This window comes from Heteronotia binoei, chromosome 15 (genome assembly GCF_032191835.1).
Source record: "Heteronotia binoei isolate CCM8104 ecotype False Entrance Well chromosome 15, APGP_CSIRO_Hbin_v1, whole genome shotgun sequence".
NCBI classification, from domain to species: Eukaryota; Metazoa; Chordata; class Lepidosauria; order Squamata; family Gekkonidae; genus Heteronotia; species Heteronotia binoei.
In genome coordinates, this window is record NC_083237.1 from 13186943 (window position 1) to 13203428 (window position 16486).

Consider the following 16486-nt stretch of genomic DNA (forward strand, 5'->3'; position numbering starts at 1 on the left):
GCGGAACTCAGCATCCTGAACATTTTGGCTTGTATGTATGTCTTTGTATGTTTAAACCTCCAAGTTTCTAGTCCTCAGTACCTTAAAGCTGTAAAATGAAAATATCAGGATAAAAGCCAGAGATCATTGAGACCAGCTTTAGTTGTTAAGGGAAGGGGACTTCATTTCATTCGTTGCTTCTTCATTGTCCAGAATAGGTGACTCAACAACATACACAAATATATGCAAATTGGCCTCCTTTGGATAAGAATTTGTTCACATTGTCATGTCATCTGTTCCGGACAATGAGCTCAAGAAGAAAGCAAGGAGTGAAATGAATTCTGGGAATGGAATAAATTATGCAAACTAGGCCAATTTGCATAACACATGCCATTTCCAGCATTCGACTTTCCATGCACAGATTTAATGTCTCTTTTAAGCACAAAATGACCACTTTGTCTAGACGGGGTGTTATATTGTGGACACTTTAACACGATTTCTTTGCTTTGGTTTTGCTTTTCATTTGTGTCATTGGTTCTTGACTGTGGGCTGGTTATGACCTAGCAGGACCCAGACTGGGGGTTTTGCTTATTTTCTAATAAAGTTCTGTTCTCTTTTGGTACCAGGTGCTGTGAAGTTCTTACATAGATTTTCCCATTTTAGATAACAGTCTCTATCGACACTCCTTTATTGCCCTGCCCCCAGGTTTATTTAAACCAGTACAGCGCCAGCGTTTGGAGAAGTTTCCACCAAGAAGATTCTTCACAAAACCCTCTTTCCAACAGCCATTAAACACATTTAAAAAGAAAACAGTCATGAAGCAAAACAAGAAGACCAGCTAAAGAAGCAAAGAACCGTTGAATCTTTTTCTGTAACCAACATCCTTTTGGGTCTACAATCACAGAAGTATCAGCTAACTGAGTATTTCCTAAAGCTGACTTCAGATTCCAGAATTGGTTTCTGAATGTAAGGTGCTGGAAATTAAGGAAGCAATCTCAATGAGGTTTTCTCAGAAATAAATCCCATTTTGTTAAATGGGTCTTACTCTCTGGGAAGTGTGGTTGGGATTTGGAGCTGCTTGTTCTGTTCAAAATGTTTGATCCCCCCTCCTCCATCTACAGGATCTCAGAAGGGTTTCAGCCTCCGTGCCCCCCCAGAGGAAATGTATGAGACAGGATGCTGGACTAGATGGACCACTGGTCTGATCCAGAAGGGCTCTTCTGATGTTCGTATGAAGGCCTCAGCCTCCATGCCCTGTCATTGTCCCTCCAGAAGAACTGATTGGCCACTGTGTGCGACAGGATGCTGGGCTAGAAGGACCACTGGTCTGATCCAGCAGGGTTCTTCTGATGTTCTTATGTTCACTGGAGGAATCAAGGATGCTGTTGAGTTGGGCATCACATCCTTCACGTTTTTCTGTGCCTTGCCCTGCCATTCTTCAGAGGTGCTCAGAGATGTCCCCCCCCCCCCATTTTAACTATACAACAATGTCATGAGGTAAATTGGGCTAAGCTCAGGGTCACCTAGTGAGCTAACCTGGCTGAGTGAGGATTTGAACTCAGGTCTTTATTATGCAATAGCAGCCTTTACACAGGTGACAACTGAAACTAATAGCTTGAGATGAGGATTTTAAAATCCGCTAGCCCCTCCTAAGCACATTATCTGTAAATTGCTTTAACATCGCAACATTCAGGCAGGAAGCATTAGGCAGTAAAGAGCTTTAATAAAGGGTTAAAGTGCTCTGCAAAGGCATTTAATTACTAACACACATTGGAATTTTATTTTTATTTTAACATTTAGGACTCTTAAACGTTCACTTTTAGGGTGTGCGAGTCGCTTTCTAGCACTTTGAATGCAGAATTCGATTCATGTGCCTTTGAATGCAGAATTCAATTCCTGGACCTGGAAGACTGTTGATTGCTCCCCATGCAGGGAAGGAGAATGATGTAGGGTTGCCAACCTCCAGGCGGCAGCTGAAGATCTGTTATTAAAACTCCAGGTGCCAGGCGATTGGAATAAGGAAAGAGCAAACAGAATTGGAAAAAGTTCTGCTTGGAGACAATGATAAATTAATTTCAAAAGTATATAAATTACTTCTACAATGGTCTACAGAAGATGAAGTAGTGAAATCGCAAATGATTAAATGGGCAATTAATGTAAATAAAGAAATACAGATGGAAACTTGGGAATATTTGTGGAAGAACTCTATGAAACTTTCAACATGTCAAAGTATTAAAGAAAACTGTTTTAAGATGATGTATAGATGGTATATAACTCCTAAAAAATTGGCAAAGATGCATCATAAGATGCCAGACAGATGTTGGAAATGTAAAAAGCATGAAGGTTCTTTCTACCATATGTGGTGGACTGTGAAAGAGCTAAAATGTTTTGGCAGATGATTCAGCAAGAGATTTCTAAGATCTTGGGATATGAGTTTAACAAAGTTGCAGAGACTTTTCTGTTGGGACTACAAATGGAAAAATTTCCAAAAGAAGATAGAACTTTAATCTGGTACTTGCTCTCAGCCGCTAGGACATTGTATGCGCAGTTGTGGAAGCAAGAAAAAATACCAGAGAAATGGGACTGGATTAAAAAAGTTATGACATGGAGTGAAATGGACAAATTAACAAGAATATTAAGTGACTATAATTTGGAGTTTTTAAGACGGAATGGAAAAAGTTTAGAAGATATGTAGAAAAAGAGTGGAAAATAAAAGGACATTGGACAATCTTTGATAATTATTAAGTTTTAAAAAGAAGAATATATTTTTTTTGTTTTAATAGTTAAGGGTACCTTTAAATATTTGCATTTTACGTAAATAACACCGGTGGGGGTCAAGTAACGGGGGGAGGGGTGGGTAGAAAGTAATATATGGGGTAGATAAAAGGGTTTTTTAAAGATGTAAGATATAGGTTTATTACCATATGTTACCAATAAAATTGTTTTAAACCAAGATCTGTTATTAAAACTCCAGGTGCCAGGCAATTGGTTCACCTGCAGAAAATGGCCACTCTAGAAGTTGGACTTTACGTATTATACCCCATGGAAAGCCTTATACCCCCCTTCCAAGCCCCACCCCACCTTAGGTTCCACTCCTAAAAAAAGAACATAAGAGAAGCCATGTTGGATCAGGCTAATGGCCCATCCAGTCCAACCCTCTGTGTCATACAGTGGCCAAAACCCAAGTGCCATCAGGAGATCCACCAGCAGGGCCAGAACTCCAGAAGCCCTTCCACTGTTGCCCCCCAAGCACCAAGAAGATAGAACATCACTGCCGCAGATATAAGAGAAACTATGTTGGATCAGGCCAATGGCCCATCCAGTCCAGCACTCTGTGTCACACAGTGGCCAAAACTCAGGTGCCATCAGGAGGTCCACCAGTAGGGTCAGGACACTAGAAACCCTCCCACTGTGCCCCCCTCAAGCACCAAGAATACAGAGCATCACTTTCCCCAGACAGAGAGTTCCATCTATTCCCTGTCTGGGGTCATTTTGTAGAAAAAGAGGTGCCAGGGCTCATTAGCGCAACTAATTTACATATGCTACACACCTCTGACATCACCAGAAGGTGTACTAAATTATATCAGCTCAGCATCTACCTTAAAATGCTTCTTGAATTAGAATTCTCATAATAAAAACTTACTCCCATCATACTTTTTAGATTACTTTCTCCTACGTTGCCAGCGTGGCATGATGAAGATTTAGGGTTGCCAATCCCCAGGTGGAGGCCCTCTCCCCGCTTCAGGGTCGTCAGAAAGCGGGGGGAGGGGAGGGAAATGTCTTCTGGGAACTCCATTATTCCCTATGGAGATTTATTCCCATAGAAAATCATGGAGAATTGATCCGCAGGTATCTGGGGCTCTGGGGGGGCTGTTTTTTGAGGTAGAGACACCGAATTTTCAGTATAGCATCTAGTGCCTCTCCCCAAAATACCCACCAAGTTTCAAAAAATTGGACCAGGGGGTCCAATTCTGTGGGCCCCAAAAGAAGGTGCCCCTATCCTTCATTATTTCCTATGGAAGGAAGGCATTGAAAAGGTGTGCCGTCCCTTTAAATGTGATGGCCAGAACTCCCTTTGGAGTTCAATTATGCTTGTCACAGCCTTGATCTTGGCTCCACCCCAATGTCTCCTGGCTCCACCCCCAAAGTCTCCTGGCTCCACCCCCAAAGTCCCCAGATATTTCTTGAATTGGACTTGGCAACCCTATGAAGATTTCCATCTGTCTGTTTTATGTTTCCGCTATTTTCCCATTTTTTGGTGGGGAAAAATATTAGAATGTTTGTCAAATCTTAAAGTTCAGCAAAATTCTCCCTGAGGGGTTGGAACAATGGAGCCCAGAAGAAGCAAGTATTTTTTTTTTTGGTGGTGGTGGTGGGGGGAGATAAGAAAGAAAGAGCACAATAAAATGAAGAGGTTCCAGAACTCCCCTCCTGTGAGCTCCTGCCCCATATGAGGCCGGCCTGTGGCCAATAGCCACTGATGGACCTCTGCTTATCCAATCTCCAGGCGTTTCTCAACCTGGAGTTGGCAACCCAACAGGGATGGTGGCGAGAGAAAGAAAACCCCTCTTTTGCCTGAAGCAGGCCCAGATCAGCAGTGTGAATGGAGGAGATGCTTCCAGCCGCCAAGCTGGGGCGAGTCCAGGTGCCCTGGGTCTAAGGTTGCCAAGTCCAATTCAAGAAATATCTGGGGACACTGGGGGTGGAGCCAGGAGACTTTGGGGGGTGGGGTGGAGCCAGGAGCAAGGTTGTGACAAGCATCATGGAACTCCAAAGGGAGTTCTGGCCATCACATTTAAAGGGAACGCACACCATTTAAATTGGAAATAATGAAGGATAGGGGCACCTTCATTTGGGGACACATAGAATTGGACCCCCTGGTCCAATCTTTTTGAAAATTGGAGGTTGTTCTGAGGGGGGGGGGCTATGCTAAAAATTTGGTGTCGCTGCCTCTAAAAACAGCCTCCCCGGCAGCCCAGATACACACAGATCAAGTCTCCATTGTACCCTATGGGAATCGGTCTCCATAGAGAATAACGGAGTGCCCAGCAGACATTTCCCTCCCCCCCTCCCGCTTTCTGATGACCCTGAAGAGGGAGGAGGGCCTCCAAGCCGGGGGATCCCCTGCCCCCACCTGGGGTTTGGCAACCCTATCAACAGTGTGAATGGAAGAGAGGCTTCCAGCCGCCAAGCTGGGTCAGAAGGCGGCGTATTAGCATCCGAGGTGGGGCAGGGGGCCAGCTGGCATCGCGGGCTTTCCAGATGGCAGCGCGGCGGCCCGGCAGCCTTTCCCCTGCTGGGGCGCGCCAATTTAATTAAAGCGAGAGAAGCCTCGGCGCCTATTAGCAGCTCCCGGCGGCGTGTGCAGCAGAGCAGCCGTCAGGCTGTCCTCTGCTGACCCCTAGCGGGCTTTCTTGGTAAGGAGGACGCCTCTGATCTCTACCGGGGATTCCCGCGACAGCTGGAGGGGGGCGGGGTTCCACGTGGAGAGCTGCCACCGCGCATGCTATATAAATGCCAAGTTTCGATCCGCTTCCAGTGCGCCTTACTGCTGGGTTGTGCTGTGTGAAGCAGCGAAATCTAGTTGGAAAATGCATTGGGAGTGGATTGAAACGGCATTGGTTAGCATATAGCCATGTGAACCAGCGAAATCTAGTTGGAAAGTGCATTGGAAGTGGATTGAAACTGCATTGGTTAGCATATAGCCATAGAGGAACTCTAGGGTCATTTAGGCCAACGCTCTGCAAGAGCCCCGTGGCGCAGAGTGGTAAAGCCGCAGTCCTGCAGTCAGAGCCCTCTGCTCAGGACCTGAGTTCGATCCCAGCGGAAGCTGGTTCAGGTAGCTGACTCCAGGTTCACTCAGCCTTCCCATCCTTCCACGGTCCGTAAAATGAGTACCCAGCTTGCTGGGGGGAAAGTGTAATGACCGGAGAAGGCAATGGCAAACCACCCCATAAAAAGTCTGCCGTGAAAAAGCTGTGAAAGCAATGTCACCCCAGAGTCAGAAACGACTGGTGCTTGCACAGGGGACTAACTTTACCCTTTTTTAGTCCAACCCTCTCCCCCATGCAGGTAATTCTCAAATGCTGTGTGATCACAGCCTGTGTGTAGTTGATTCAGATGTAAAGCAGGGAAGGTGTTTGCTTTTTAATTTATATCCTGCCTTTATCCCCAATAGGCACCCAAAGCAGCTTACATCGTTCTTCCCTCCCTTTTACTCCCAAGTCACGACAACTCTGTGAGACAAGTTACTTTGAGAGTGCGTGGCTGGCCCAAGGGCGCCCAGCAAGTTCTAAGGCAGAGTGGGGATTTCAGTCTGGGTTTCCCAGATCCTAGGCTGAAACTTTAACCGCTATAATACCACACTGGCTGTAGGCATGGAGACTAAAGCAAACCACATCTGGAAGCAGTTAACCGAGAGGGGGGGGTTGTAGCAGAAACTCCTTTGCATATTAGGGCACACCTCCCCGATGTAGCCAATCCTCTTGGAGCTTATAGTAAGCCCTGTATGAAGAGCCCTGGAAGCTCTTGGAAGATTGGCTACATTGGAGGTGTGGCCTAATATGCAAAGGAGTTCCTGCTACAAAAAAAGCCCCCCAAAAGCATACCAGTACCAGGAGGCAACATCAGCGGAAGGCCTCAGTCTCTCGGCCTTGATTGTTGGACTTTCAGAAAAACTGGTTGGCCACTGTGTGAGAAAAGTTGCTGGACTAGGTGGACCATGGGTTTAATCCAACGGGGCTCTTCTGATATCCTTATAAATTCATGCGGGGAGCCGTATCGGTCTGAAGCAGCAGAACAAAGTCTGAATCCAGTGTGCACCTTGAAGATCAGTGAAGCTTCATTCTGAATACAAGGTTTCATGCGCATATGTGGATCTAAAAAAGTGTGCAAGTCCAGCTCGCCACCTAGTGGTGAATGGCACTAAAAGAGCTAGAACTTCTGGCTGCCAGACAATCTTAGGCTCTCCCAGCTATTCTACACACAATGCCGTATGATAATTGTTTGTCGTTATTCGTGTGCATGCACATGAAAGCTTGTACCCAGAATTAAACTTGGTTGGTCTTAAAGGTGCCACTGGACTTAAGACTTATTTCTGATATTCTTATGTACATCTCCTGCACTGAATGAAACCCGGGATGACGTGTTGGTGGACCCCCAGTAAGAACGTGGAACGAAACACACAGATAGCGTTGCATAATGGAAAAGAAGAAGAGGTTGAATCTCTACCTCGCCTTTCATTTGGAGCCTCAGAGCTGCCTACAATCTCCTTCCCTTCCTCTCCCCACAACAGACACCCGGGGAGGAAGGTGGGGCTGAAAGAGCTCTTTTGAGAACTGCTCTTGAGAGAACAGCTCTTTCAAGAACTGCGACTGACCCAAGGTCACACCAGCAGGTGCTTGTGGAGGAGTGGAGAATCAAACGCGGTTCTCCCAGATTAGAGTCCACGCTCTTAACTGCTACATCAAACTGGCTCTCTCTAGTGGGTGGGAGTGTTGGACTCAGAGCTAGGGACTAGGATTCCCTTCTGTGAAACTTGTTGGGGGGGGGGTCTAGGGCCAGCCCAAGGAATTGTGACACTCCAGGCGAATTACTTCACTGCCCCCTGCCCCATGCTGTGGGCTCTGCTGCACTGCAGAGAAACCACCGTCTGCCCTCCTGGACCTCAAGGAAACCTCCCTCCATTGGGCCAGGCCTGTAGCTTGCTGGACTTCTGAAGAGGGGGAATTGGGAAGCAAAAATGACCCTCAAAAAAGGACCTGCCCCCCCCCCCATGGAGGGGAAGAAAGAGGGTATACCCTCCCTTGCCCTCTCCCGATACAAGGAGGAAAGAGCAGGCTTGCTGCAGGTTACCCAGTTGGGCCCCACAGACACCCTGTGAGGTGGGTGGGGCTGAGAGAGCTCTGACAGAAGCTGCCCTTTCAAGGACAACCTCTGCCAGAGCTATGGCTGACCCGAGGCCATTCCAGCAGCTGCAAGTGGAGGAGTGGGGGATCAAACCCGGTTCTCCCAGATAACAGTCCACACACTGTGTGTGTGTGTGGGAGTGGCGGGGCTGGTTTGGCTGCCCCTCCATTTCTGGTGCCCTAGGCGGGTGTGCCTAGCAGAAGGGTCGGCCCCGGACGGGTGGCTTCCGTGTGCAATGAGGAAGTCCTCAGTATTACCCAGCTGCACCATCAAAATGTTTCTTCATACGTAACGCGGTGAGATCTGCCAAGGTTTACCACCCATCAGATAGCTGCATTTCCAGTTGCATTCTGGACTTAGGAACGGAACACAGAGAGAAGGGGGGTGGGGAAGGAACCATGAAGCATTCTGGGTGCGCCTTTGTGGGTGTGCCCACTTTCTGCAGTTCGAGGGGATGAATGCCGGAGGGTGCCAGAAAGGGTGAATCATGAAAGGAGGAGAAAGGCTGAGGAGACCTTAGCATGGCACAAGACAGAAATTGCGCAGTCGTGGCCAATCCGGAGAAACTGGTGGTCCCTCCAAGTGGCCTATCAAAGGAAGACGCTGGCCAAGTGCCAGTTTAAAACAGATGCCAAGCTGGGAATTGCGCCAAGTGATTCTCGCTGGGATCGAGTGCCAGACGGGGAACGGTGCCAGTCTGAATAAAAGAGCATCGAGAGAAGTTTGAGGAAGGAGACTGGGATAAGGGAAATAATGGTGTGTTGCGGACGAGAGAGAATCTAGAAAGGCAGGGAAATGGATTGGGGGGCAGCTGGGACACAAGAGTCTTTCTTCCCCCCATGTGGGGAAAGGTTGCAGAGTTCTGTCTCCCAAAAGATGGAGAGGTCTAGCACAGCCATGGTCCCATCCCCCAGTCCGTGGACCGGTACCAGTCTGTGGCCTGTTAGCAACGGGGCCGTAAGTTGTATAATTATTTCATTATATATTACAATGTAGTAATAATAATAATATATTGGATTTATATCCCGCCCTCCACTCAAAATCACAGAGTGACTCACAACTTTCCTTTATCTTCCCCCCTCCCCACAGCAGACACCCTTTGAGGTGGGTGGGACTGAGAGAGCTCTGACAGAAGCTACCCTTTCAAGGACAACCTCTGCCAGAGCTATGGCTGACCCAAGGCCATTCCAGCAGCTGCAAGTGGAGGAGTGGGGGATCAAACCTGGTTCTCCCAGATAAAAGTCTGCACACTTCACCACCACACCAAAATAAAGTGCACAATTGTTATCATCACAAAACCATACACCCCCCCCCACCCCAGACCATGGAAAAATTGTCTTCCACAAAACCGGTCCTTGGTGCCAAAAAGGTTGGGGACTGCTGGTCTAGCAGACTCAGCAAGAAAATAGACATTTGGGGGTCCAGGATCCTGCATCTGGTACCTATGAAGATATAACAGGTTAGCTGTTGCAGCAGCTTCTGCCGGGACTGCAAAGCCAGGATTTCAGGCATCTTTTCTAAGTTGGGGGCAGGGCTTTTTTTGTAGCTGGAACTCCTTTGCATATTAGGCCACATCCCCATTGTAGCCAATCCTCCTGGTGATTACAGTTGGCCCTGTATGAAGAGCCCTGTAAGCTCCAGGAGGATTGGCTGCATCAGGGCCTAATATGGCCTAATATGCAAAGGAGTTCCTGCTACAAAAAAAAAGCTCTGGTGGGAGGAGAACAAGGAGGAAAGTATTGGGAGGCAAAAAGCAGGTATGTCCCAAGGCTGTATCAACAGAAGTCTAGTGTCCAGGTAACGTGAAGTGATGGTATCGCTTTACTCTGCTCTGGGAAGACCTCACCTGGAGTATTGTGTTCAGTTTTGGGCGCCACATTTTAAGAAGGATATAGACAAGCTGGAACGGGTGCAGAGGAGGGCGATGAAGATGGTGAGGGGTCTGGAGACCAAGTCCTATGAAGAAAGGTTGAAGGAGCTGGGGATGTTTAGCCTGGAGAGGAGGTGGCTGAGAGGCGATAGGATCACCATCTTCAAGTACTTGAAGGGCTGTCATATAGAGGACGGTGTGGAATTGTCTTCTGTTGCTCCAGAAGGTCGGACCAGAACCAATGGGTTGAAATTAACTCAAAAGAGTTTCTGGCTTTGCATCAAGCAAGGCATCCAAAAAGAGGAAAGATATGGAACTGTCACCCCCAAGCGTTGAAAAAAACCATTCGTGCAAGCTGCAAAGTAACGTTGTATTGTAACTTGTGAGCAATTGCCTTTAGCAGGGGTTCCAAAACTAAAAGAAAGTGGCCAGTGGGAGGTGAACGAAACACAGAACTGAACCTAGGACCTGTGTAGCCGCCGCACCTGTCAGACTTTGGTCTGCTACCCACAGGAGGCATCATATGCAAGCGCGGTGCTGTCTACGTCTTTCAAGCAAAGGAGAACTGAGACAGTGGACTGCAAAGTGCTACCTTACAAGAGTGATGTGAAATAACATTCTGATTTTGAAAGTACTACCTTACAAGAGTGGTGTGAAGTAACTTTTTGATTTTCCTACGGACATTTAATGAATTTTGGTTTGTGCTAATAATATAATTGCATCATGATGAAAGAAATTGCTTAAGTATTTATTTGCAACATAAAAAAGCAGTGGTTTATTTCTAGTGTTTGCCAATCAGTACACTGCAGTTTCTGGTTTGCCCAATCCCCAGGTGTGTGTGGGGGGAATCCCCTGGTTTGGAGACCCTCCCCCCTGCTTCAGGGGCATCAGAAAGCGGGGGGGGGGAGGGGGGAAATGTCTGCTGGGCACTCCATTATTCCCTATGGAGGCCGATTCCCATAGGGAATAATGCAGAATTGATCTGCGGGTATCGGGGGGCTCTTGGGAGGGCTGTTTTTTGAGGTAGAGGCACCAAACTTGCAGCACAGCATCCAACCTCTCCTCGAAAGACCCTCCAAGTTTCAAAAAAATTGGACCGACGGGTCCAATTCTATGAGTCCCCAAAGAAGGTGCCCCTATCCTCCATTATTTCCAACGGAGGGAAGGCATTTAAAAGGGGCGCGGGCCCTTTGGATGCCATGGTCAGAACTCCCTTTGGAGTTGTTATGCTTGTCACAACAACCTTTCTCCTGGCTCCACCCCCAAAGGCCCCAGATATTTCTTGAACAAAGCAGGGGTCAAGTCGCCCCTTTAAGACCAACCAAGTTTTAATGAGAACGTAGGCTTTCGTGCGCTGAGCACACTTCATCAAACGAGGGGAATCAGGCCCTGTGCCTGATTCCCCTCGTCTGATGAAGCGGGCTTAGAGAGCGCACGAAAGCTTAGGTTCTCAATAAAACTTGGATGGTCTTCAAGCTGCCCCTTGGCTCCTGCTTTGTTCCACTGCTTCAGACCAACGCGGCTGCCCCCTTGGATCTTTCTTTAATGGGACATCGCAACCCTGAAAGCTCCTGCCCCAAACAAGGGCTGCGATCACACACGCTACATAACCCACTTTCGTTTTCATTTTAAACAATTTATTGATAGCATACGGGAACAATATCCATTTATATCATCTCTATTTCCTAATCCATATATTTTCTAATCCCCCTCCCTCCGTTACTAGACTCCCGCCGAAGTTATATACTTAAAGTTCACTTATAAAGGTGCCTTTAACTATAACAATCTAAATTCACATTCGACCTTTTTCTAATACTCATTATTAAAAAAATGTCCAATGTCTTTTTACGTTCCATTCTTTCTCTACATAGCCTCTAAATTTCTTCCACTCCCTTTTAAACGCTTCCAAATCATAGTCTCTTAGAATTCTTGTTAGTTTATCCATCTCACGCCACGATAAAACTTTCACAATCCGATCCCATTTCTCTGGTATTTTTTCTTGCTTCCACAACGGCGCATACAATGTCCTAGCAGCTGAGAGCAAGCTACATAATTCACTTTCGATGCACTTTCCAATTGGATGTTACTTATGTGAACTAGCAAAATCCAGCTGGAAAGTGCATTGAAAATGGATTGCAAGCGCATTATTGAGTGTGTGTGAGATCACAGCCAAGGCCTGTTTTTACTCCAGATTCTTCCATCCGGAATCCGAACCCATCCCTCCCCCTCGCCCTCCGGCTTCCCAGGAGCTGCTCTCCAATCCAAAGGGAACGGAAGGGCTCCTGCTTCGGAGTGAAGGGCTCCGCTTGGAGCAAGGAGGAGGAGGCCGCCCGCGTGGGTGGAAGCGAGGGAGGGTTTGGCGCCTCCTCCTCCTCAGCCAGCCCCGCCTCGGCTCCTCCTCCTCCGGCTGCCGGGCCAGACGGAGGAGGAGAAAGAGGAGCCGCCCCGAGGCCACTGCGCGCCAGCCGCCAGGCGGTGGGCGCTGCCAGGCACAAAGGGCCGCCCGGAGATCGGAGACAGAAGGATCCTCGCGCCCAGCAGCCGGCAGCTCCGGGGTCGGGTCGGGGGCTCTTCCCGGCGGGCGCGGAGGGTCCCCCAAGGCCAGCCTCTGCTCAACCCCTTTGAGGATCGCATGTGCTGCTGGGCTCCGTCCTGCGCCCCCGAGGTGAGTTTGGGGAAGCGCCGGAGCGAGGAAGGGGGAAGGAGCCGCGGCTCTCTCCCGGGAAGCGTCGCGAGCTGCCAGGGTTGCCAGCCCCCAGGTGTCACCTGGAGATCTCCCGCTATTCCTGGTGACCTCCAGAGAACCGAGATGGGTTCTCTCCCTGGAGAAAAATGGCTGATTGAAAAGGTGGACTGCGGCATTAGACTCTGCCCAGGTTCTCCCCCCCCCCCCAAAAAAAAAAATCTCCAGGGATTTTAGCCTATAGCTGGCAACCGGTGTTCCCTCTACGCTGAGTTAGTGTGAGCTAGTGCAGTTTTTTAGCCTCTGGCTCACACGTTTTTTGCTTAGCTCACGAAACATGGCCCCAGAGCAAACTCGATTTATGCAGCAGCTCGCAACTTTAATGCCGATAGAATCCTAGAGTTGGAAGGGACCTCCAGGGGCATCTAGTCCAACCCCCTGCACAATGCAGGAAACTCACAAACACCTCCCCCTAAATTCACAGGATCTTCATTGCTGTCAGATGGCCATCTAGCCTCTGCTTCAAAACCTCCAAGGAAGGAGAGCCCACCACCTCCCGAGGAAGCCTCTTCCGCTGAGGATAAAAGGAAGTCCTTCTTCACCCAAAGGGTGATTAACATGTGGAATTCACTGCCACAGGAGGTGATGGCAGCTACAAGCATAGACAGCTTTAAGAGGGGATTGGATAAAAATATGGATCAGTGGTCCATCAGTGGCTATTAGCCACAGTGTATATATGTGAAGAGAAGAAGAAGAAGATATTGGATTTATATCCCGCCTTCCACTCCGAAGAGTCTCAGAGCGGCTCACAATCTCCTTTACCTTCCTCCCCCACAACAGACACCCTGTGAGGTGGGTGGGTGGGGCTGGAGAGGGCTCTCACAGCAGCTGCCCTTTCAAGGACAACCTCTGCCAGAGCTATGGCTGACCCAAGGCCATTCCAGCAGGTGCAAGTGGAGGAGTAGGGAATCAAACCCGGTTCTCCCAGATAAGAGTCCACACACTTAACCACTACACCAAACTGGCTATGTGTGTGTGTGTGTGTATGTATATGTGTGTGTATATATACACACACACATATATTGGCCACTGTGTGCTTTGGGGGGGGACACAGTGGGAGGGCTTCTAGTGTCCTGGCTCCACCGGTGGACCTCCTGATGGCACCTGGTTTTTTGGCCACTGTGTGACACAGAGTGTTGGACTGGATGGGCCATTGGCGTGATCCAACATGGCTTCTCTTATGTTCTTAACTGCTCTAACGGTCTGGAAGTTCTTCCTAATGTTGAGCTGGAAACTCTTCTGATTTAACTTCAACCCATTGGTTCTGGTCCTACCTTCTGGGGCCACAGAAAACAATTCCACACCATCCGCTCACAAAGTAGAATTTCTGCTCACAAGACTCCACAGCTTAGAGGGAACGTTGCTGGCAACTGCAAATGTGGATAACCTTCTACTCCCGTGGTCGTCCAGGTGGGGGGCAGGAACCCCGAACCTGCCTGGTGACCCAACTCCAGCCCAGCTGTGTCTGCCTGTCCAACCTCCGCACTGTTGCACCCACAGGGTTCAATTCGGCAACATATAGAGCTATGGGGTTTTTTTCCCCTCATAAAAAATACCTCTCTGCACATGTGCAGAGGACCTTTTGCCTTCTCACGCTAACCATGACCAGTGTTCCCTCTAAGCTGAGTTAACATGAGCTAGCTCACAGATTTTTAGCCTCCGGCTCACACATTTTTGTCTTCGCTCAGGAAGGATGACCCCAGAGCACACTAGTTCACGCAGTCGCTCACAACTTTAAGGCCAGTGGCTCACAAAGTAGAGTTTTTGCTCACAAAACTCTGCAGCTTGGAGTGAACGTTGACCATGTGACCAATCTTGATTTCGGAGCTGCACGTCAGATGGATATGATTTCTAGGCAGATGGATATGATTTCTTCCTTTCATGGAAGGCTGTGCCCCCCCCAAGCCCCCCCCCCACTTATTTCTGAGGAAACATGCTGTGGGCAATGTTCCCTCCAAGCTGCAGAGTCTTGTGAGCAAAAATCCTACTTTGTGAGCTGTTAGTATTAAAGTTGTGAGCTGCTGCATCACTTATTGTGCTCTGGGGTCCTCCTTCCTGAGCGAAGGCAAAACTGTGTGAGCTGGAGGCTGAAAATCTGTGAGCTAGCTCACGCTAACTCAGCTTAGGGGAAGCACTGGCTGTGGGCATGCTATCCAATGTCTCCGGCCACTTAGATTCTCCGCTCTGAATTGTGACTGCAAGATTCCCTCCCCGCCCCCCACCCCGGTGCAGAGGAATTAAATCCCTAAATAGCTCAAATGCCAGAAGTAATACCACTTTCATGTTTCGTTTCTGCAATGGGAGGTGCCAGGGTTTAATATGGGCATCTTTCAGGCCCTGGGAAATTCTAGTTGATTAGAATTTTGGCTTTGCTCTTACTGTTAGCGGGCTGGTAACTATACTGTGGCCGTGTAGACATTGTGACCGCTGACGCAGCGTGGTAACAGCAATCATGTCTTAAGTGGAATTAAAGGGTCTTCTGGTATAAAATGAGGTCAGGAGGGGGGATGTTGCTAAAGGAGGAGGAGAAGAAGATACTGGATTTATATCCCGCCCTTCACTCTGAATCTCAGAGTGGTCACAATCTCCTTTACCCACCCCAACAGACACCCTGTGAGGTGGGTGGGGCTGAGAGAGCTCTCCCAGAAGCTGCCTTTTTAAGGACAACTCCTACGAGAGCTGCGGCTGACCCAAGGCCATTCCAGCAGCTGTGAGTGGAGGTGTGGAGAATCAAACCCGGTTCTCCCACTACACCAAAGTGGAGGGTGAAGACGGCGCCCAAGTACCATTTCCCTTAAGCTCTGTGCAAATCTAATGAACCCCCCCACCCCCAGTTCCTGATCCCAGTCCATACATGCTCTCTCATGAGCCGTGAAAGATTCTGCCCTCTATGGGGGCAGAAATGGATCTTCCCTTCCTTTCCCATTAGCAGCCGTCCTCCGCCCCGCACTGTTCGAAATCCTCTGGTGCAGGTCCAAGGAGCCTTCATAAAATCCACAGCAGCCCCAAACTGTAAGGTGGAGGATCTGAGTAAACCCACAGCTTCCCTCTTGTGGGAAGGCGTTTTTGAAATGTCATCCCAGACGAGCTGCCCGCAGCAGGGCCTTGCTTTGCTAGATGATGAAGAAGAAGATGATACTGGATTTATATCCTGCCCTCCACTCCGAAGAGTCTTAGAGCGGCTCACAATCTCCTTTACCTTCCTCCACCACAACAGACATCCCGTGAGGTAGATGAAGATATTGGATTTATATCCCGCCCTCCACTCCGAAGAGTCTCAGAGCGGCTCACAATCTCCTTTATCTTCCTCCACCACAACAGACACCCTGTGAGGTGGGTGGGACTGGAGAGGGCTCTCACAGCAGCTGCCCTTTCAAGGACAACCTCTGCCAGAGCTATGGCTGACCCAAGGGCATTCCAGCAGCTGCAAGTGAAGGAGTGGGGAATCAAACCCGGTTCTTCCAGATAAGAGTCTGCACACTTAACCACTACACCAAACTGGCTCTCTCTTTGCTATGGTGGAAAGTGCTGTTCATGTACAGCCAGTTTATGGCTACTCTGGAGAGTTTGCAAACAGGGGGTTTGTCATTGCCTGCCTTGGCACAGCAATCGCGGCCTTCCTCAGTGGTCTCGCATCCAAGTATTAGCCAGGTCTGGCGCTGCTTCGCTTCTGAGTTCTGAAGAGATTGGGCTATCCTGGGTAGGGTTGCCAAGTCCAATTCAAGAAATATCTGGGGCCTTGGGGGTGGAGCCAGGAGACATTGGGGGTGGAGCCAGGAGCAAGGTTGTGACAAGCACAATGGAACTCCAACGGGAGTTCTGGCCATCGCATTTAAAGGGATCACACTCCTCTTAAATGCCTTCCTCCCACAGGAAATGAAGGATAGGGGCACCTTATTTGGGTGATCACAGAATTGGACCTCTTGGTCCAATCTTTTTGAAACCTGGGGAGTATTTTGGGGAGAGGCACTGGATGCTATGCTGAA

At 48.8% G+C, this 16486-nt stretch overlaps 1 protein-coding gene across 1 annotated transcript in view; it reads left to right on the forward strand.

Moving 5' to 3' along the window:
* The first annotated feature begins 7118 nt into the window (after positions 1–7118).
* The window catches only part of ARHGEF15 (Rho guanine nucleotide exchange factor 15), a 97574-nt gene continuing 88206 nt past the window's right edge, over positions 7119–16486 (forward strand). The window contains exons 1-3 of the mRNA XM_060254733.1: positions 7119–7140; positions 8333–8576; positions 12004–12312. Of these exons, the coding sequence (XP_060110716.1) occupies positions 7119–7140; positions 8333–8576; positions 12004–12312 (575 nt within the window). The remainder of the gene's footprint in view (positions 7141–8332; positions 8577–12003; positions 12313–16486) is intronic.